Source organism: Sinocyclocheilus grahami, unplaced genomic scaffold (genome assembly GCF_001515645.1).
Source record: "Sinocyclocheilus grahami isolate Dianchi unplaced genomic scaffold, SAMN03320097.WGS_v1.1 scaffold812.1, whole genome shotgun sequence".
NCBI lineage: Eukaryota > Metazoa > Chordata > Actinopteri > Cypriniformes > Cyprinidae > Sinocyclocheilus > Sinocyclocheilus grahami.
Genome location: NW_015505991.1, coordinates 265,319 through 286,725, shown reverse-complemented (window position 1 = coordinate 286,725; position 21,407 = coordinate 265,319). Strand labels below are relative to the sequence as shown.

The following is a 21,407-nucleotide window of genomic DNA, read 5'->3' as shown; positions in this document are numbered from 1 at the left end:
GTAAATGCACCAGTGTGCAGGCATTTTTAGTGTTTTATACATAAGATAAGATACAGTAAGAACATGAACAAAGAAACAAAGTAAAACAAACTGACAAATATAATCAAACAAATATACAAATTATATGAAATAAACAGTGTTTTAATTCTTCCATGAAGTTCTACTAATATTACTGTACAGGTATGTAATAGCCTACAAAATAAATCTAAAAGTAATCAAATGTAAATGAACACTGCATAGTTTTCAGTGTATGTATTTATAGATTAATGCTTATTAAAGCTATAACGTTATTCAGTGATTTTCTCTTTACATTTTGATGGCCCAAGCGCCAGTCTGTCACTTTAAGACAATATATTGACACACATTGGATTTTCTCCCAACTGTTCTCCTCCACTTAAGACATAAACTGTGTTAAAGTAAATACTCTCCAAGCCGGCCATTTTGACATTTTTGTGTGTATTTGATTGTTTGGACATTCCCCAGAAGCTGTATGCATGTGTGTTTTCTTAATTTCTCCAGTACCGATAGCGGAACCGTTAACGTCAGAGCTTATCGATACTCCGGTCTTTCATAATTTAGCCCCGGGACCGATTAAATATCGGGTTTCGGTACCCATCCCTACAACCACCCTACTGTGGTAGTAATCCATCCACTGTTTGTTATTTTTATCCATAAATCAGAAACAGTGTCTCGAAATGAGCCATTCAGGAATGTACTCCAAAAGTGACGTCACACTGGAACAGGCCCCACTCACAACTGGCAACAGATCTGTGCCCTATTAGCTTAGATCCCGCCCTGAGTGAGCTGTACACGGTCCACCATGTTTATCTCCTCGCCAGAGCATTTAACAGCAGCATTCAAGAAACGTGTTCTTATTGAAGCAACTAAAGTTATTCAGTCAAGAGCAGTGAGTGATTTTCTATTTTTTTCTTTTGGTATATCATATCATATTAACAGCAGCAGTAGGTACTGTATATTATACTGCTGTCACTTGAATACACACATCTAATATACACATGCGATTTCTTTCCCAGCTGTTTATGTTCACAGACATAACCGACTGTGCTTATGCGAACTTTGTGTTTTTGACATAACCTTGTGTGTATTTGAGAGTGTAAGCAGAATAAGATGTAAAGGTGAACTTAGTTTAGCACTCACACGACGTGCCCTCTGACAGCCAGCTTTCTGTGAGCGTGCTTCTGGTGTGTGTGCTCAGAAAACCATATATCAGAAGTTTAAACTGATATGGTTTTAAAACACATGCAAATAATAAACTTTCATGATGATGAAGAACTGCAATGTCAAATGAGAGTGACAGCGATAGATCTTTGATAATCAAAACCAAATAGATGTTTTGATTGTTGTTGCCTGGCCGAGGCACTCGCTGTAAAGGCACAGCGCTGTTCTGGAAAGGGGGCGGGGAAAAGCTGCTCATTTGCATTAGCTCATTGAAGATACATGCACAAAAACAGCAAGTTTTTGCTTCAACTCAAAAATGGCATTTACAGCTTGGAATAATACATTATCTGTGGGTATTTTGAGCTGAAACTTCCCAGACACATTCTGGGGACACCTGATACTTATATTACATCTTGTAAAAAGGGGCATAATAGATCCCCTTTAAGAGGGCTGAGAAACCACAAATTATCTTTCCTTTTAACGACTGCAGAATGAAAAGAGTTATTATTTTTTTATGTGAGCAATTTCATTACATTCCAGAGCTCAAGTGGTGAGGTGAGATGAGAACTGAACTGACAGGGTCATTTGTGCAGATAAAGCTGAATTTTTCAGTTCTTTGTTTGTTTGCTGTGGATCAGTTTCAGTTTTCATTTTAGCAGTCATTTAAAGTTTTTAGTCATTTTAGTCCTTCAACTTAAACCTTAGTTTTCATTTAAGGCCTTTTTTATCTAATTATTACGTTTTTAATCTAATATTTATATTTATCTAAATTCAGCTTCAATTACCAAAAACTATTTTATACATTCAAATAATCTCACAGTGTTGGCGCACAACATGAGAGCTGAGAGTAAGATGCAGAAACTTGTTGTGTGTAAAAATTCGAATATGAAAAAAAAGAACTAAAAGTTGCCAGCTCAAAGTTGTGTTCTCCAAACATCAGGAGACCAATCAACCAACCATGACAGTAACATTTTAAAGTAGTAATAATGTTGTCACCAATACCAACCTGATCTCTCATCTGAGTCAATGAACTCCACTACCACAGAATGGCCATTGTTTGATATGCTGACAGAGGTACAGTTGTTGTAAGACAGCGAGATAGGAGACAGTCTGGCATCAAATACAGCTTCTGCAGGGACTATATCAATAGGTGATTGGCGGTTACCCTCGGCAATGGGATAGTCTTTGTACCATTCTGATGGACCTAGAAAAACAATATTAACCAGCTAGACATTAATGAATGTAAATCTTTTTCCAAGTTAATTTTAAGGATACAGACATGTAACTTACTGTATTGTAATTTACTGTATCTAATGTAGTTATCTACATTACATTAGATTGTGTGTGTGTGTGTTTGTGACATATGAGGACACAAATTTGTATAATGACATGGGTATGACAAGGAGAAGGTGACTTATGAGGACATTACCCCATGTCCCTATTTTTCAAAACTCTTATAAATCATACAGAGTGAGTTTTTTTGAGAAAGTAAAAATGCACAAAGTTTCTTGTAAGGGGTAGGTTTAGGTTTAGGTGTAGGGTTGGTGTAGGGCAATAGCACATACAGTTTGAACAGTATAAAAACCATTATGCCTATGGAGAGTCCCCACAATTCACAAAAACAAACGTGTGTGTGTGTGTGTGTGTGCATGTTTATGTGGTGTATGAGGACACAAATTTGTATAATAACATGGGTATGACATAGGTATTACAACGAGAAGGTGATTTATGAGGACATTTTCAGTGTCCCCATAATTCAAAAGGCTTATAAATAATGCAGAATGAGTTTTTTTGAAATTTTATAAAAATGCAGAAAGTTTCCTGTAAGGGGTAGGTTTAGGGGTAGGGTTGGTGTAGGGCAATAGAAAATACGGTTTGTACAGTATAAAACCCATTACGCCTATGGAGAGTCCCCATAAACCATAAAAACAAACCTGTGTGTGTGTGTGTTTAGAGATTAAAAGTAGCTGGAAACTACGTTGAAATGGATGGCTTTTTCAGTTTTATGAAGTAGCTATTTTTTGATTTGTTCAATTTTAGACATTCTGTCAGATAAATAATGTATTTAAGTGTTCGTAAGTTGCATTGTACCATTTTAAGCTGAATTAAAATATTTCATAACATATGCTGAGAATATAATTATGCTTTTAGAAAGGTAACACATGGCTGATAGTTTTACAGCCTAATTTAACATTACAAGTCTTATGTGAAGCTGAAAATCAAAACAAAAGATAAAGTGATCAAAATGCATGCTTACCCCTTGAAATGATGATGCCATTATAGCAATGTTTGGAATTATGGAATTTGTAACTTTAAAAGGAGGTAAATGTATAGTATGTGGACATACATTTATAATAATGCATAACGTCAACTAAAAGTTCAAAAATAAATAGAGAAAATTATAAAGAAATTGCACACTTTTATTTCCATATATTTTGTTTTCATAAAAAAATGCATATTTACTAATACAGCAAGGAAGTTGAAAACAGCTTTTGGAGTAGGCCAAAACCAGGATTTTTCATGATGAAAGGAAAAAAAATGAAACAGTTTTTTGGGTGATGCATTCAGACATATTAACACAGTAAAGTCCAGTCTCAGCTAATCACTGTTTAACAATTGTTATGTATTTGAGTTACACACACATTTCGTAGTGCGAGTGTGACCCAACAACATTTCTACGTCTTCCAACGTTTGTCTCAATGAATTGTAGCAGGATGCAAGTCTTGAAATCACATAGCCCTACAGCCTGTTTACGTTGTTTAAGCAGCAGCTATCCCTTTAAAAGATAACTGGGCTAATCTTGCATTAACAATGGACTTGGCAACCAAATATACACTAAATCTAATGACTACATATTAATGAATGATTGAGAACAAGCACAAAAACTGACCCTGTGAAGGCTGGCTATAGATCTATTGAGTCTGTTTTAGTGTTTAGTGTTACGGTTTAACTGGTTTCTGTTATTCAAAATCGTACATTAATAATATTAACTGTAGTGATATTGACGCTTGTTACAGCTGCAACACTCATCAAACGGATCTTGATATTCAAATCAGATTTCTTCATTTGGTGTGACGTGATGCATTGCATGATATCTGAATGACATTTTACAGTACTGGCTAATCCGTTCACACCAAAAACAGAAAACGAAAATGATTAGCGGCCACACCAACAGACAACAGGGAAAGTATGTTTATTCTAAGTGCGCTGCAGTTACACGTTCTGTTAACATAACCACAATACACGCTATAAAGTCTGTGTAAACTGGATGTTGCGACCAACTTTATGGTGAAATGAAATATTAGAAGAGAAAAAAAATAGAGGGCAGGGCTTGATTTTAGCACACATTCTCACCATCTCTAGCTCACAACAAACTGACTGTTGCAAAAGCCAACAGAGCCATAGGCCTGTATCAAAGCAGTGTCAGGCCAGCATTCTCAGAGCAGAAGATAGGGTGGAGGTTACATCATTATGGTTAGGTTTAGTACTGGTATAGTTGAGGTTAAGTTAGGGCAGTTGGGGCGGGTTATCCTATCTTCAGCTCCACCCTAACTTCTGGTCTCATATTGCTGGCCTGGCTCTGCTGTCCAAAAAAATTATGGCGCCATATCTGAGGAATGCCATTCAAGAGGTGCCATTTTTTTTCAGATTTTTGATTAAATATTTCTAAATATTATGAAGACACTCAAATCTTTTGGTGGATTAACTTGAAAGGATTAATTATTTAACACAACACTAGTAATGTGTAGCCTACTAACAATAAGGGTACTTTTTTATTTCTTTTTTTTTGCTTTCATGCTAAGTCGGATTGATTTTTTGATGTCGTTCTCGTTAGTTGTGGTGTGGACCACAACTATAACGATACATATTTTATCTTAAACCCTATTCATACGGTGATTGTTTCTCACGTAGACGTCTGTAGAAATACATTTGCATGTATACATGTATAATAAAACTCATGCATTCAGATGACGATTTATTCACGGTGGACGAGTGAGTTTTGGGATCTGATGAACCTGCAAATGCGCTTCTCACAAGGCATATTCAACATTTATGTAAATATTTTATTTAATAATAATAATAACAATAATTTATATAAAAAATAGGCTAATAATTTAGTAATTTAGGTTCAAATGGTGTAGCCTATATCATGGATTTTATCTCTAAATGATGGACATATTAGCAGAAAGGTAAACATAAGCATAAGGTAAACATTTGACCTAATTGGTCGACTAGAAGGCTAAAATGGATAGTCGTGCAAACCCTAATTTATATAAATCCATATAGGCCTAATACCCTATTTTAAACAGAAGTTGCAAAAATATATATATATTTTATTTCTTAACAGTTTCCAGCATTTTAGAAATAAATGTACATTAAATGACCGTGCAATTAACTTACCGTTGTCCTCCCCATATCCCCAGTGATGGCCAGTCATTGCTGCCTCTTCTCTGAACAGCGGTTTAGATGTTGGAACGAGCGCAGAAGTGTGCTGTCTGCGAGTGTCTTGAGTGCAGTGGAGAGTTGTGTGTGTGTGTGTGTGTGTGTGTGTGGATCGAGTCTAATGACAGCGGTAACATGGGAATGAAGAGTGCTGTGATTGATTGACAGATGAGCTGATCCGTTCAGGCCCCGCCTCCTGTAAAGCCGATTGCACTGTCCGCGAGCCGTGTGTTGAGGACTTCTGTCTTGACTTGTGAAATATTTGAATAGCTACTTTGAATTAGTAGCATTTAATTGAACTGTCGACAAAAAATGAATCATTTCATCTGAGATTTGAATAGAAAAACATCGAGGGCGAATTCTAGCCTATTTTAAAGTGAGCATCACTGTGCTCTACTTATAGCTACTTCGAAGGGCAGAGCACTTGACATGAGCACTCGGAAGGGAGCACATAATTATCGTCGTGAGGTTGTGGACATTTAGGGCTAACACTTCATTTTGAGTCTGAACGCTACCTTGATAACATTCAGAATGCAGAATAATAGCTATTAAAACGTTTGCTTCAAATAGCCTAGCCTTTTAAAAAAAATATTTAATTCAATTTATTTCACCTTATGTAGCCTAGGCTATTTAGTGTGGTATTTGGTCAAAACAAGCCAACATGACAATAAGTAACAAATATTTCCTGTTAGGTTTAAAGAACCACTGCAGGAACGGAACTAACTGTTGTGTAAAACAGCATGATCAGTGTCAATCTAAACTCTTGGGCAAACCAAACTTATTATTAGGTCAATATCACTTCGACTTCAAGACTTCAAACACTTAACAATATTTATTGAATAACTGATGTTTTATAGTTTTTGATAACCTTCATTGTTGGATGCTGAAAAAGGAACAAAATGAGAGAAAGAGCAGTCCTAATTATCATTCACAAAAAAAAAACGGTGTGTGTGGGTGTGTGTGTGTGTGTGTGTGTGTGTGTGTGTGTGTGTGTGTGTGTGTGTGAACGTTTAAAGTTACAAAAAGGTATTTTAAGTACAACTACAACTACCCGCAACTGAAACCTAGTGACATGGGACTGATGAGTACATCAAGATATTTTTTTTTCCACATTCAAATAACAGATTCTAGAGAGAGATGAGGACATATGTCAAAATCGTAAGTTAGCGCATGTGAAAACAGCTGTGACAGCAATAAAACATTTAACACCAGCAAAAAGTGCACTATGATGAGACATTTACACTTTGCTCTAACAGCATGCTCATGTTACTTCAAAACAATGACTTGAATATGATGCAATAAAAAGAATGTGTTTGAGTCAGAGCTGCTGTCTGGGAGGCTTACCTCAACTCCTCTATAACTGTAATTTCCATAATTATTAACACCAAAATAGCTACTTAAAACCTAGGCAGCTTTTAGTTTTAGAACCAATCAAAAGTTCACTTCATATGCCATGTCAGAGATACAGTACAGTTGTCAAAACAAAAATAGCAATGCAATGCAACAAGAAATATTATAAATAGGAAATAACAGAACAGGTTGGAGATATTGTATGTACTGTTGCAACATATGTTTAAGTGTAATTATTTATTTATGACAACACTATACATTTGATGTTTATCTAAAGCAACTTGCATTCCATTGAAGGTAAACAAGTTTGTGCATTTACTGTGGGAACTATAGTGAGACACTCAAGAAAAAAACTACAACAACACTGACAACTGAATATTGCTCTTTGATTATTATAATTAACAAATAATGCTGGATCAATACCAGCCTTTGCAGTGGCTTTTTGTTTCTTGAATGCCACTGAGGAGGTGAACGTCCTCAGGTAGGAAGCTGTCAAGATAAAGTGAAGCTAGCTCATTTGAGGACTTGAAGTGAAAAAAGATACCCAGGGGGAGACCTTTTCTCTTTATTTGTGGCTCTCAGGGTGAAAAGTTCCTTGAATTATGTTAGATGACAGCTAGTGATTCTCAGCAAGAAACCGGCAGTGTTGGGAAGTAACTAGTTACATGTAACGGAATTACGTAATTTAATTACAAAATAAAAGTAACTGTAATCAGTTACAGTTACTGAGAAAAAATGTGTAATTAAACAGTTACTTATGAAAATGTTAAAGGAACACTCCACTATTTTTGAAAATAGGCTCATTTTCCAAGTTAAACAGTTGAGTTTTACCGTTTTCGAATCCATTCAGCCGATCTCCGGGTCTGGCGGTAGCACTTCTAGCTGTGGTTTAGCATTTCGAATCCATTCAGCCGATCTCCGGGTCTGGCGGTAGCACTTCTAGCTGTAGTTTAGCACAGGCACTGCGTAATATCATTGTGCCTGCTGCACCCATGGTGCGGCAGCAAAGTTCCTTAATTATTACGCTGGAATGAGAGTATAGTTCCTAGCCATATCGGCCTAGAAAATCACAACTTTTCACGATGTAGCTACAGAAGAGTCAAGTTTTAAATAGGAAAAATATCGAAACTCTTTGGTCATTTTTGAGCGAGATGCTAACGGTCTAATCAGATTCAATGATCTATGCTAAGCTACAGCTAAAAGTGCTACCGCCAGACCCGGAGATCGGCTGAATGGATTCGAAAACGGTAAAACTCAACTGTTTAACTCTAGGGGAGTTGGAAAATGAACCTATTTTCAAAAATAGTGGAGTGTTCCTTTAAGGATTACAAAGGGGTTTACATCTGATTTTTTTTCACACCCACTCCCACATACAGATTTAATTGATTTCTTTCATAAATTGCATTGAGTGCTCTAAAATATGAAACACCAATGTTTCAGGAGTTTATAACATGCTTATTTGATAACTCTTTTATTTCCTATATGGGCTTATGTATATGCTTTATTTTTTTTTAAAGATTAACTTTTTTTTTTTCCCAAAGCCATTGTTAGATTCCAGTGTTTCCTGTCATAGCTATGCAAAGATTTGATTTCAAAAACAGTATCATAGCTATTAAACTATTGTTATGATTTTAAATCTGTATTTAACCTCAGAATGATCTTAAAGTAAGTCTGATTTTGTGATGCTATGCTTCAAAGGGGACATCGGATGCCCATTTTCCACAAGTTGGTATGATTCTTTAGGGTCTTCTTGAAATGGTCTCAGTGGTTGTAAAACAACACCCTTTTTACCTTGTCAAAAACAGCTCTTTTCACAGCGACTCATTTCGGTGCAGATCTCTTTACATGCTAATGAGCTCTGCTCACCCCGCCACTCTCTTGCGTGGAAGAGCAAAGACGATTCGCAAATAATCATACAAAATATAAAGAGTGAGACTTACTTCTTCTGGAGGTGCAGCTGGATCACGAACAATGGTTACTGATCCTTGAGTTTTAACTTTTTAACAAAACCTGCCATGAATTGTCCCTCATTCAGAAAGCAGTCTGGAGTAAAATGATTTGTGCAGACATAAACAAATTTAAGTGTATTCGTTGGCGCATTACCATCAAAATCAAAAGCTAATCCACTGCGTCCTCAGTGGCTCTGATATCTGTAGAAAATTAGGACTCTTATTCTTCTGCATCTAACAACTGTCAGGGTCTGGCGTCTGGTGTTACTTCTTCTGGAGGTGCAGCTGGATCACGAACAATGGTTACTGATCCTTGAGTTTTAACTTTTTAACAAAACCTGCCATGAATTGTCCCTCATTCAGAAAGCAGTCTGGAGTAAAATGATTTGTGCAGACATAAACAAATTTAAGTGTATTCGTTGGCGCATTACCATCAAAATCAAAAGCTAATCCACTGCGTCCTCAGTGGCTCTGATGTCTGGAGAAAATTAGGACTCTTATTCTTCTGCATCTAACAACTGTCAGGGTCTGGCGTCTGGTGTTTGGTGTTCTCCCTCTCTCCTCCAGAGGGCGTCAGCTCCCGGACTCCCATTCCCCAAACCCCATACACCTGTTCACTCGTTACACTAATTCCCCAAACTCCACACACCGGTGCAGTCCCCCACGCATCACCCTCACCCTCAGCTGTGCCCTGTCTTCACAGACTATATATTTTCCTCTCACTCACCACTCGGCCTGGCTGTATTGTGTGTATGTAATGGTGTTCGTCGTCCCTAGACCTGTTTTTGTTTTGCCTTGTCGGCCTATCTGTTATAATAAAGAAGTTTTCTCCTGCATTTGGACCCAGAACCTTAGTTTACACGGTGTGCTTTCCTGACCCAGCCGTGACAGAATACAGCCAGCAGACATGGGCCCAGCAGGGAGGTTTCGTAACGTCCGCCAGGGAGACCGGAGCATTGAGGATTACGCCAGGGACTTCGTGGGAGGGGCTCACCAGTCGGCCACGGAGAAGACCTGCCTCAATGGTTGAGGCCCTTCAAGTCCCTGATGCCATACTGGGTCCCCGAGGAGTCGCTGGAGGACTATATCAACCTGGCCCTGCATTTGAGTGGCTCCGCCTTCAGCGTGGAGGTAGCTGCGGAGCCCGCTCACAGTCCTCCCGAAGCGGCAAACCACGGGGCGTCAGAGGCCTCGTCTGCCGCACCCAGTACCTCACGCCCGTTCCCGGTGCGTCCCGGGCTGACACGCAGCGTGCAGGAACCCCTGCTGATGTCGGTGCGAGCGGCGTGGTCAGCTCGCAGGGCTCCCGAGGCGGCGGTGCCTGCGCCCAGGTCTCCCGAGGCGGCGGTGCCCGCGGACGAGGCGGTGTCCGCTCTCAGTTTCCCGGAAGCGGCGGTGTCCGCTCTGAGTGTCCCGGAAGCGGCGGTGTCCTCTCTGAGTGTCCCGGAAGCGGCGGTGTCTGCTCTGAGTGTCCCGGAAGCGAGTGTTCGTCGTCCCTAGACCTGTTTTTGTTTTGCCTTGTCGGCCTATCTGTTATAATGAAGTTTTCACCTGCATTTGGACCCAGAACCTTTGTTTACACAGTGTGCTTTCCTGACCCAGCCGTGACAACAACAAAACACCTGCATTGCATTCAAGACATTGTTGTCGCTACAGCTGCTCGAGCGCGGATTATGACTGACTTCATACGACTGGCTGAGGCCGGAAATATATTAATACTAAGGACAGTATGTCAGCCGTCGTGGGAGGGGCCTAAACAATGTGACATCATATTGCTCAGAAAATCGAAATGGCCTGATAACTGTTTAGGTTTTGGGGGGATAAGGGAGTGAAAAAAAAAGGAGTGAATTGATTTTTATCGTTTTAGGGTTGTGTCCACACACTGCTAAGACACATTTATATGCAAATGAAGATATTTTGCATCCAATGTCTCCTTTAAAATTAAAATATTATAATCTTAATTCAAGTGATGAAGGCTTTCGAAGTCTGACAGAAATCAGTTTTCAGTAGGCTACTACTGTAATGTTAACCCTGCCTGGTTTACATGCTTGAAAACGATTAACAGTTGAAAACATTAGAAATTTAGAAAAGTAATCAAATGTAATCAGTTACATTACTTTAATAAAGTAATTGAGAAGTTACACTACTTATTACATTTTAAGTAGGCTAACTTGTAATCTGTGACCTACATTTTCAAAGTAACCTTCTTAACACTGGAAACCAGGCTGTGATTTGTTTATTTGTTTGTTTTGTGAAAAACTGTAGCTGTTTTGTGGAAAGATGTGGTGCTGATAGTGTCAGCATTAGAGTGAATTTGTGTAAACTGAGCCACATTGACACAGATGACTGTGAAAAAGCGAGTCGTTCATCAACGTTTCAAATCTAATCCTCATTTTGTAACCCAGTGTTACTCTGAATAAACCTCTGTTGTCCTTTTCACGTAGTAGCCTTATTAACAAATCAAATTCTTGTGAAGAAAAAAGTATTATGTTAAAAGTCCCCAAGATGGACAAATATCAAATGAGCCACGGCATATTATTCAAGGGCGCAATGGCTCTACCTCTTGGTCAAACAGAAGAATAGCATGTCTGCCTTTATCGAATCTGCGAATGTCAATCTCAAAATAGTGAAACAGCAGCGTGCCGGTAGGATCAAGCCGTCACAGATAGAGACAGAAGACCATGACAGACAACAAAACGAGCAAAGAGCAGAAGTATGATCGGCAGCTCAGGTACTTATAGGTCGGGGTTTAAACAACAGAATAATGCAGTATACGTGCACAGCGATTCTCCTTCAGCATTAGATTTAAGCTTTCCTATCGCATTAAAGCTGACATACGTAACGCTAGAGGCCCATCGGTCATAGCAAGAGCTTTAATCATTTTAGAGTTACATCAGATTCATCATTCTTTAATTCAATACACTACAGCAACATAATCAGCCTAAACTCCATATCTAGCCTACTAGCAACCCAGCTGATCAGAAACCACTGGATGTATTAATCTGTCTGTCTGTCTTAGATGATGTTACTATAGCTATACTTATACACTGGTTGTTATATGTTGTTTGTATCAGGTTGTGGGGAGATCATGGACAGGAAGCACTTGAAAATGCCCATGTGTGTCTCATCAACGCCACTGCAACCGGCACTGAAATACTCAAAAACCTTGTGCTGCCAGGTATCAGTATTTCTCACTGTGCTCCTCAAATCAACGAATTCGTATAGATTATTGTGTTAACATTATACTTTCTGCTCTGCTTCTTAGGAATAGGAGTCTTTACCCTAGTTGATGGGCACAAAGTGTCAGGAGAGGATGTTGGAAACAAGTAAAGTCATTGGCCTGCCAGTCATTGTCTTGTTTTCGTAATAATCTTAAAGAGATTTTTGGTTTAAGAAATATAGTGTGTATAGCATTTTCTATACTATGCAATCTGATCTGATTCAGACATTGTCATATTATGATCTTCTCTGCAGCTTTTTTCTCACCAGCAGCAGTATTGGGAAGGTAAGCACAGAGTTGTGTGTCCATAACAATATTCTCCAAACCTAAAGTGACATACATGCTGAATGATGTTGTGCTTATTTTGCAGAACAGGGCTCAGGCTGCTACTGAACTGCTGCAGGAGCTCAATAGCGATGTGTCTGGAAACTTTGTAGAAGAGGTCAGTGTTAATAGTAGTAGCTTTACTTTTAGTATATACACAGCTGTACAAAACCAGTCATAGGTTTGGACACATCTGCTCAAAACTATGAAACTGAATGAATAGGAATAATACAGTATAGTGACTAAAATGATAAGAAAATCAAAACGATTTCATATTTTTAAGGTTTCAGGGTTCCCACCCTTTGCCAAGATTATGGCTTAAAATTAAAATGTAATTTAAAAGAAAAAAAAATCATAAACTACCATTCAAAAAGGTACGATTTTTTTAAATTAATACTTTTATTCGGCAAGGATGCATTAAAATAATTAGGTGACATTAAAGACAGCATAACATTGTTTTCAACATTGATAATAATAAGATATATTTCTTGAGCACCAAATTAACACATAAGAATGATTTCTGAAGGATCATGTGGCACTGTAGACTGGAGTAATGGCTGCTGAAAAAAAAAATTGCTTTTTAATAATGTTTCACAATATTCTGATTTCACTTTATGGTCATAAGAAACTTCTCTCAAAAACATAAAAAAACATCTCACTGAACCTTGTGAACAGTTGTCTTCATAGGTGCAATATTTATTAACACAACTAATAACTAAGATCATAAACCACATAAATTAAGTCAATTTTGTTCAGACCTTTTGTGATGGTGTGTGTCTTTTCATCTTTTCATTTAAGTTTATCTATTCTTTTTGATATTCAGAGTCCTGATAAGCTTTTGGACAACAGCCCTGAGTTTTTCCACAGATTTAGTCTGGTAATTGGCGTCCAGCTTCCAGAAAGGTATTGCTCCTATAATCTGAATGTGTTGTTCCTTTCCATTGGTTTCTTTTAAATGTTTTACCAAACAGACTTAAATAAAAGAGACAGGCTAATATTTGATGTGTTGTAGATGTTGGTTCTTCAGACCAGCTTATATTGTCGTAACTTTAATTTGACAGCACATATTTGAGACTGGGCAGTGTGTTATGGGAGGCTGGTGTGCCGTTCCTTATATGTCGAACATATGGACTCATTGGTTACATGAGGCTGATTGTGAAGGAGCACACAGGTAATAATCATGATTTCCTGAAGCAAATCATTTTTTGAGATGACTTGGCAGCGGTAGGGCTGCACAATTATTCACATTTCTAATCGCGATTACAATTATGGATGCCACAATTACGTAATTGTTCAAAGCAGCAATTAATCGTTCAAAGTCCACTTATGTTATTCTGCAAGCTTAAGATGTTTTTTTTTCTTTCTACATGTTATTTTAAGGGTTTTTCAATTGTTTTAATATAATACCGTTCATATTTTAACTTTTTTTTATAATTTAAAGAAGAAACCAATCCGATGTATATTTGACATTTGAGGCTTAAAGGGGTCATATGATGCTGCTAAAAAGAACATTATTTTGTGTATTTGGTGTAATGAAATGTGTTTATGCGGTTTAAGGTTTAAAAAACACATTATTTTCCACACACTGTACATTATTGTTTCTCCTCTATGCCCTGCCTTTCTGAAACGCATCGATTTTTACAAAGCTCATCGGTCTGAAAAGCGAGGTGTGCTCTGATTGGCCAGCTATCCAGTGTGTTATGATTGGCCGAATTCCTCAAGCATGTGACGGAAATGTTACGTCCCTTACCATACTGTGATGCCTGCGGCAACCACATGTGACGACCCCGGGCTGGACTCCGCTTCGTCCACGGTGAAAGCCGATCCGGCGATCGACAGCGCGAAGTTGATGTATTTCCTCAGCTACCAGAACGGATCAGCTCCAGGCATGACGAAGCGATATCGTCTTCTTTTGGAAGGCCAAACAAAGTAGTTTCGCTTTCACAACGAAACACACAGCGCCTTCACGACATGGCGGCGGCGGCAGCAACAATACTACAGCGAGAATAAAAGTTACGCCTTCTTTCTTTGCGTGAACATTTGGGCCGCGTTATGCAAATCTTCCCACATAGTGAGGTAGATATGTGGGGGCGTGTTAGAACGAGCCGTTTTAGGTAGGTGTGGCTGACTCTTAACTTTTATAAAGAATATCTCTTTGGATTTTAGACTTTAGTCTTTGCAACTTTACAGATCTTCTTTATGCACCAAGAGCTTGTAGCACTCCAGAGAGAAAGGAAATATTGAAATTGCATCATATGACCCCTTTAATACTATAGAAAAGCACTAAAGGTTTTTCAGTTAGTGTTTTCAGCTTGTTTATTTTCATATAAAAATACAGCATGCAGTTGCATCAAACAATGGTATAAACATCATTCAATGTAAATTGTGGTCATCGTAATTAATAATCGCAATTCCAATTTCAAGGGAATAATCGACAATTATGATTTTTGTCATAATCGTGCAGCCTTAAGCAGCGGGACAGAACGGTTGACTTGTAATTCAATAACTTTGCTAAAATGTCATTTTGCGTATCCTCAGCATTCATGTAAATGCATCTTTATGTGAAAACATTGAAGGGTCTGTCTGTGTCTTTCACTACAGTGGTCGAATCTCATCCAGATAATGCGTTAGAGGACCTGAGACTAGATCAGCCATTCACAGAGCTCAAACACCACGTAGAGTCCTATGACCTGGACAACATGGAGAAGAAGGTCAGACAAATGTTGATTACTGATGTTCTTTTGACTGACTTGCATGTATTTTTGTTCATGTTTAAATCAATTGCAGTGTAAAAAATGTCTGTATTTTGTTTAATTGTAGGATCACAGTCATACGCCATGGATCATTGTGGTTGCCAAATACTTGGAAAAGTGGTATAGTGAGGTAATTTTTGACATGTTCTTATGAGCTCTGAATGACCTCCTAATGGACTTTCTCAAAGTGGATGTTTTCTGATCCAGCACAACTCTCAGTTACCGAAGAACTATAAGGAGAAGGAAGCATTCAGACAGCTCATCAGAGAAGGTAATGTAATCCATCATATCCCAAGTTTGCCATATTATTCTTTTCAGTCATTTTTTTGTGCAGCTCATTTCTCGTTGTGGGTTTTCCTTAATTTTTGCGTTTTCTCAGGAATCCTTACGAATGAGAACGGAACACCTGAAGATGAAGAGAACTTTGAGGAGGCAATCAAGAATGTGAACACGGCTCTGAACCCCACCAAGGTAGAGCTCCTCACATTTGAAGAGTTGTAAGTTATAGTTTTTGTTCCTTGCATATGATTTGGATTTATCTTTGTCCCATTGTGATGTAGGTCCCCAGTGCAACGGAGGACATTTTTAATGCTGAGCAGTGTGAAAACATTACCTCCCAGGTTAGTAGGAATATGCAAAACTACTTCTAAGCCGCCTTTCCTCGTCTCTTACATACACACAAGATTGCATTGCATTTAACTCCTAGTGGCGTTCGGAACTTTTTGAATTGGTCATGAGCCAGTTGTTACCCTCCACTTGTTCACTATGTTAAAATGAATGAATAGTAAATGTATAAATATATCTGCATGTAACAATTAACTGCCTATATCTGTGAAAGAAAAACTTAGTAGGTTATCTAGAACTAATCAATTAAAAAAACTTATATAATACTAACTTAATAATACTAAAAGTATTTCAGGCATAATTAGAACACATCACATCTGGTTGTGTGGTTGCATACGGATTAGCTGCAAAAGCATTCAGAGTGTAAATCGCATCTGAAAGAAATATACCCAGAACTCCTGTACTACTCTCTGTTGGGGAAATGTATGGCTTCCAGTGTGCCAGAGATGAAAAGTGGCTTTAAAAAAAGACAGGGTAGCAGAGTGGGGTAATTTGAGACACCTTTTACATGGTTTTATACAATGGCAATTAACCAACTTGTGGATAAATTTGCTTTAAGAAACAATTACCTGCCATAGAGAATGTTTGATCACTTTTATAAATCTATATTATGTATGACTTTTAATAATATGAGTTTACACATCACCAGTAGCTTTCATTTGTCTCATCATAGAGCCCATCCTTCTGGGTGATAGCACACGGAGTGCGGGACTTTGTTCGAAATGAGGGGAACGGAAAGCTACCTGTGCGAGGAACCATCCCAGACATGATTGCAGATTCAGACAAATTCATCAAGTTACAAAACGTGTAGGGATTCAGCTTTCAAATCACAAAGAGTCAGGAAACATATTATTAGTAGCAGTGTGTTTGCCTGGTATTATACATTGACATGTGCATTACATACTCGGACATGTAAAGTGACTGTCAATCTAGCGGTTTGCTTGGAATGATTCCTGCTGACTGCGTTTTTGGTAAAATGGTGTTTGTTTGACACTTTCAATTTCAGCTACAGAGACAAAGCCATGAAGGACGCAGCAGTTGTGTCCAAACATGTTGAAGCGCTTTTACAATCAGTTGGAAAGGTATTTACATAATCAACATAGTCCTCTGTAATAACTTTTATTAACACATTAACACTAATGATCTGTTTATTCCAAAGCCTCCAGAGAGCACCTCTGAACAGGAAATCAAACTTTTCTGTAAGTCCAGCATGCACACTCACATTGTCTGCTCTCAGATCAGAATATTTGCTGTTTTTAGGCTTTGTCGGGAAAAAATCCTGTGATTATTCTGCAGCAGTTTTCCTATTCCATCAGTTTATTTGCATTCGTGATGTTCGAGGTTCCAGCAATTACTCAAAATTCTCATCTTTTGGGAATTTTAACAGGTGGCTTTCTCTAAGCTCCTTGAGTAATACCTATATGTGACCCTGGACCACAAAACCAGTCTTAAGTGTCAATATTTCGAAATTGAGATTTATACATCATCTGAAAGCTGAATAAATAAGCTTTCCATTGATGTATGGTTTGTTAGGATAGGACAATATTTGGCCGAGATGTAACTATTTGAAAATCTGGAATCTGAGGGTGCAAAAAAATCTAAATATTGAGAAAATCGCCTTTAAAGTTGTCCAAATGAAGTCCTTAGCAATGCATATTACTAATAACAAATTGAGTTTTGATATATTTACGGTAGGAAATTTGCAAAATATCTTCATGGAACATGATCTTTGCTTAATATCCTAATGATTTTTTGCATAAAAGAAAAATCTATAATCTTGACCCATACAATGTATTTTTGGCTATTGCTACAAATATACCCGTGCTACTTATGACTGGTTTTGTGGTCCAGGGTCACATAGTGTGTGGTGTTTTGTGTCCCACAGGTAAAAACGCAGCTTTCCTCAGAGTGGTGCGCTGCAGGTCTCTGGCAGAGGAATACAGTGTGGACACTTTCAATAAAGATGAAATCAGTATGTCTTCTCTACGGTTCTCTGCCTGTGGTTTATCTCTGCTTACAAATGTTATGGCCATTGTACACGATTGTTTAAATGGATTTACTAACAGTTCATTGTTGTGGACATCCATGCATGGGTGTTGCTGTTTGTGTTTAAGCAGTTGTTTCTGTCTCCATAGCATCCTGTATGGACAGCACAGACAGTGAGATGGTTCTGTACCTCATGCTCCGTTCAGTCGATCGCTTCTATCAGCAACACTCCCGTTACCCAGGTCAGAAGAGTTATCAAACCAGGCAAAAAAAATTAAAAAATCATTGAGAAACCATAGCACGGTGTTTAAAATATCCATTAAGACATCAAAACTTGTATTCTTGACACTTTTTTTATACAAAAAAAATGTCCTCAAGTATTTTTGTATAGCAAACTCAACTTGGATTTGTCACTATTTTTATTTATTATTATTATTGTATTTATCTATTTATTTTTTGGACATTGTACTATGGTAATGCTTATGAAAATATAACAGTATTGATTCTAAATCAGTTTATTTAAAAAAAAACTTTGTTGCAAAATAGTTACTATATGTGTGACCCTGGACCACAAAACCAGTCATAAGGGTCAATTTTTTGAAATTGAGGTTTATACATCATCTGAAAGCTGAATAAATAAGCTTTCCGTTGATTTATGGTTTGTTAAGATAGGACAATATTTGGTTGAAATACAACTATTTGAAAATCTGGAATCTGAGGGTGCAAAAAAATCTAAATTTGAGAAAATTACCTTTAAAGTTGTCCAAATGAAGTTCTTGGCAATGTATATTTAGGAAATTTACTAAATATCTTCATGGAACATGATCTTTACTTAATATCCTAATGATTTTTGGCATAAAAGAAAAATCTATAATTTTGACCCTTACAATGTTTTTTTGGCTATTGCTACAAATATACCCCAGCGACTTAAGACTGGTTTTGTGGTCCAGGGTCACATTTCACAATATTGCTGTTTTTACTGTATCCTTAATTAAATGCAGCCTTGGTGAGCATAAGAGACTTCTTTCAAAAACATTAAAATAGATACCAAACCTTTAAACAATAGTGTATATGAACTCTGTCACTCTAATATTATAGAGTATGACTGTTTTTCTCAGGTGTCTACAATTACCAGGTGGAGGAAGACATTAACAAACTCAAGCTGTGTGTAAACAGTCTTCTACAGGAGTACAGTCTGAACGTCAATGTGAAAGATGACTACATTCATGAGTTGTAAGTTAAAGCTCACCATTAAGCCTATTTGGTTTGAAGCTAAATATTTATACAAAAAGATGGTTTTGTAATATCGATAATAAAGAAGCACAAGTTCTCCAGTCCGTCTGGTCCCTCTGTTTATAATCAGATGGGAACAGTATAAATGTTATTTTCATATCTTCCAGCTGCCGTTATGGAGCTGCCGAGCCACACACGGTCGCAGCTTTTCTGGGAGGTGAGTGTTTATGTACAGTACTTATTCAGGAGCCTGCAAACACACATGCCATCATACATTCCTAGTGCATACTGTGGCATCCTCTATGATATGGATTTTATAGTGTCAAGGCAAATCATTTTACGCATGAAAATATGACCTCTCTCATTGTCTTTACTGCTTGCATTATTATAAGAATTTGCAATAATCGTACAACTTCCGGATAGCACTTAACCACGTTAAAAGCCCACGTTAAAAAGTGCACTTGGTGATCGGACCAGTAGTACCACATTCGGAGGTGGTCAGGGAAGGATTCTGACCACATTCAATGGAGATGTAAATGCTAATGCATTTTCGTTATCCGTATACAGCTACTTAAGTGATGCACTACAAATAATCATTATCTGTCACTCACAGAGTGGGTTGAAAATTTTCTTTCAGGCTCTATTTATTTCCATCTGACATTGATATGATTGATGGATTTCTGTAGCAGGAGCTCACTTAATCTTACCAAGTGCTGTGCTGCGGGTCATTGGCTTTTTCTTTTTATACTACTATCACCAAAAAAAAAACATGACATTGTGGTGATATAATCTGGTCACCTGATTTAATGAACAATAACCTGTGAATTATTACAGGTAGCCACTTTAAAAAAATAAAAATAAAAAAAACCTTCACTTCTATTTCCTATTTAGCAACCTTTACTGTAAGAATCTTAAATAGTGCAAGAAAATAGGGTTAGTAAGAAAATCATGGGTTAAAGTGAGGTCAACCAAAAGTTAGGTTAATTACTGAGAATGTTTGGTCAACACAACCTTAAATTAATTACCTAGGTGATGGTTTCCACTGCTGCCTCGATCCAATTACATAGAAGTCTTACTGCCTATCCAGAAACCATCCAGATGTGAACAACATGGTAATGCCAGTTGTAAAGGGTCCTGATGTCTTTTGTTGCTTTTGTTGCAGGATCAGCAGCTCAAGAAGCCATCAAAATCATCACGCACCAGTTTGTACCTTTCAACAACACGTTCCTCTATAATGCCATGTCACAGACCTCTGCTACTTTTCAGCTTTAGAGCAATCGTCCCTTCCAATCGTGTTTCCTCATTCCTCTATCAAAGTGTTGGCCACAAATTGGCACTCAAGTTTGTTTATACTTACATTGATCAATGGTGTTGCTTTTTGACAAGACCAGAACTGGTGCTGCATACTAAATAAACCATGTATCTCCAAAGCTTTTGTACTGTATGTGATTTTTGTGCTCTTTTCACAACAGTTTGAATGCATATACACTATCTTTACTGTCACTTTTGATCAATTTAATGTATCCTGGCTTAATAAAAGCAAGTATTAATTTATTTTTTTTCATCTTACTTACTCCAAGTGTATCACATTTTCCAAAAAAATATGAAGCAGGATAACTTCAAATTTTAAACATTGTTAATATTAAAGTGCCCCTATTATGTATTTTTGAAAATGACCTTTCATGCAGTGTGTTACACAGCTCTAAGTGAATGAAAACATCCTGCAAAGTTTTAAATCTGAAAATGCACTGTGTATGAAGTTATTGTCTCTCAAAAAAAAAAAGTAGACCGAATCATTGAAATCGTTTTAACAGGAAACATTAGCATATTGCCCGCCCACTTGTTGGTCTTTTCCTGTTGGTCTGAATAAAAAAAATGCAAATTCATTCTTTGCCACTAGGTGCTGCTTTTAGAGCGGTAAAAATAGCTGTTTCCCCGTAAAGCTGTACACAAAGCAGCACTGCGCTCACAAACGCTGCTTTATCAGGCATTACAGGCATGATGAAATGAAACTGAGACCAATCGGACCAATCACCGCGGATTAGCGTCACGCAAAGGAGGGGTTTGGAAAAATGAATCGTTGAGCGAATCTTTTGGGAGTCGTTGAGCAAGTAAGATAAAAAATAAATGCATATTATAAGACAATGAAAGTGTTTTTTGAACTTGCATACATGTCAACCTGTTGTTGGGGACTCCCAAAACCAAAATATGAACCTTTCATAACCCATAATAGGGGCACTTTAAGAAATGTTTCTTGAGCAGTAATGGCTGCTGAAAATTCAGCTTTACCATCACTGAAATAAATTACATTTTAAAATATATTAAAATACAAAACAGGTACTTTTC

At 37.6% G+C, this 21,407-nt stretch overlaps 2 protein-coding genes across 2 annotated transcripts in view; one reads left to right on the top strand and one right to left on the bottom strand.

Moving 5' to 3' along the window:
- The window catches only part of LOC107562219 (carbonic anhydrase 7-like), a 16,266-nt gene extending 10,315 nt beyond the window's left edge, over positions 1 to 5,951 (bottom strand). Inside the window, exons 1-2 of the mRNA XM_016246825.1 lie at positions 5,581 to 5,951; positions 2,186 to 2,383 (exon numbers count right to left, since the gene is read on the bottom strand). Coding sequence (XP_016102311.1) covers positions 2,186 to 2,383; positions 5,581 to 5,617 — 235 coding nt within the window. The 5' untranslated portion in view covers positions 5,618 to 5,951. The remainder of the gene's footprint in view (positions 1 to 2,185; positions 2,384 to 5,580) is intronic.
- A 5,557-nt stretch (positions 5,952 to 11,508) lies between these two features.
- On the top strand, positions 11,509 to 20,585 carry LOC107562218 (NEDD8-activating enzyme E1 regulatory subunit). The gene is made up of 20 exons (XM_016246823.1): positions 11,509 to 11,652; positions 11,996 to 12,099; positions 12,187 to 12,247; positions 12,396 to 12,426; positions 12,512 to 12,583; positions 13,289 to 13,368; positions 13,527 to 13,636; positions 15,067 to 15,176; positions 15,286 to 15,348; positions 15,426 to 15,489; positions 15,598 to 15,689; positions 15,779 to 15,838; positions 16,516 to 16,649; positions 16,849 to 16,924; positions 17,002 to 17,041; positions 17,728 to 17,814; positions 17,978 to 18,070; positions 18,947 to 19,061; positions 19,229 to 19,278; positions 20,224 to 20,585. The coding sequence occupies exons 1-20, from the start codon at positions 11,603 to 11,605 to the stop codon at positions 20,331 to 20,333; spliced, it is 1,602 nt and encodes a 533-aa protein (XP_016102309.1). The 5' UTR covers positions 11,509 to 11,602; the 3' UTR covers positions 20,334 to 20,585.
- Positions 20,586 to 21,407: the final 822 nt, after the last annotated feature.

Coding starts and splice junctions, on each gene's coding strand:
- LOC107562218 (XM_016246823.1), top strand. CDS start 11,603: ATGACAGACAACAAAACGAGCAAAGAGCAGAAGTATGATCGGCAGCTC. Junction 15,490..15,597: donor CAGACAGCTCATCAGAGAAG/GTAATGTAATCC, acceptor GCGTTTTCTCAG/GAATCCTTACGAATGAGAAC. Junction 15,839..16,515: donor GTGAAAACATTACCTCCCAG/GTTAGTAGGAAT, acceptor GTCTCATCATAG/AGCCCATCCTTCTGGGTGAT.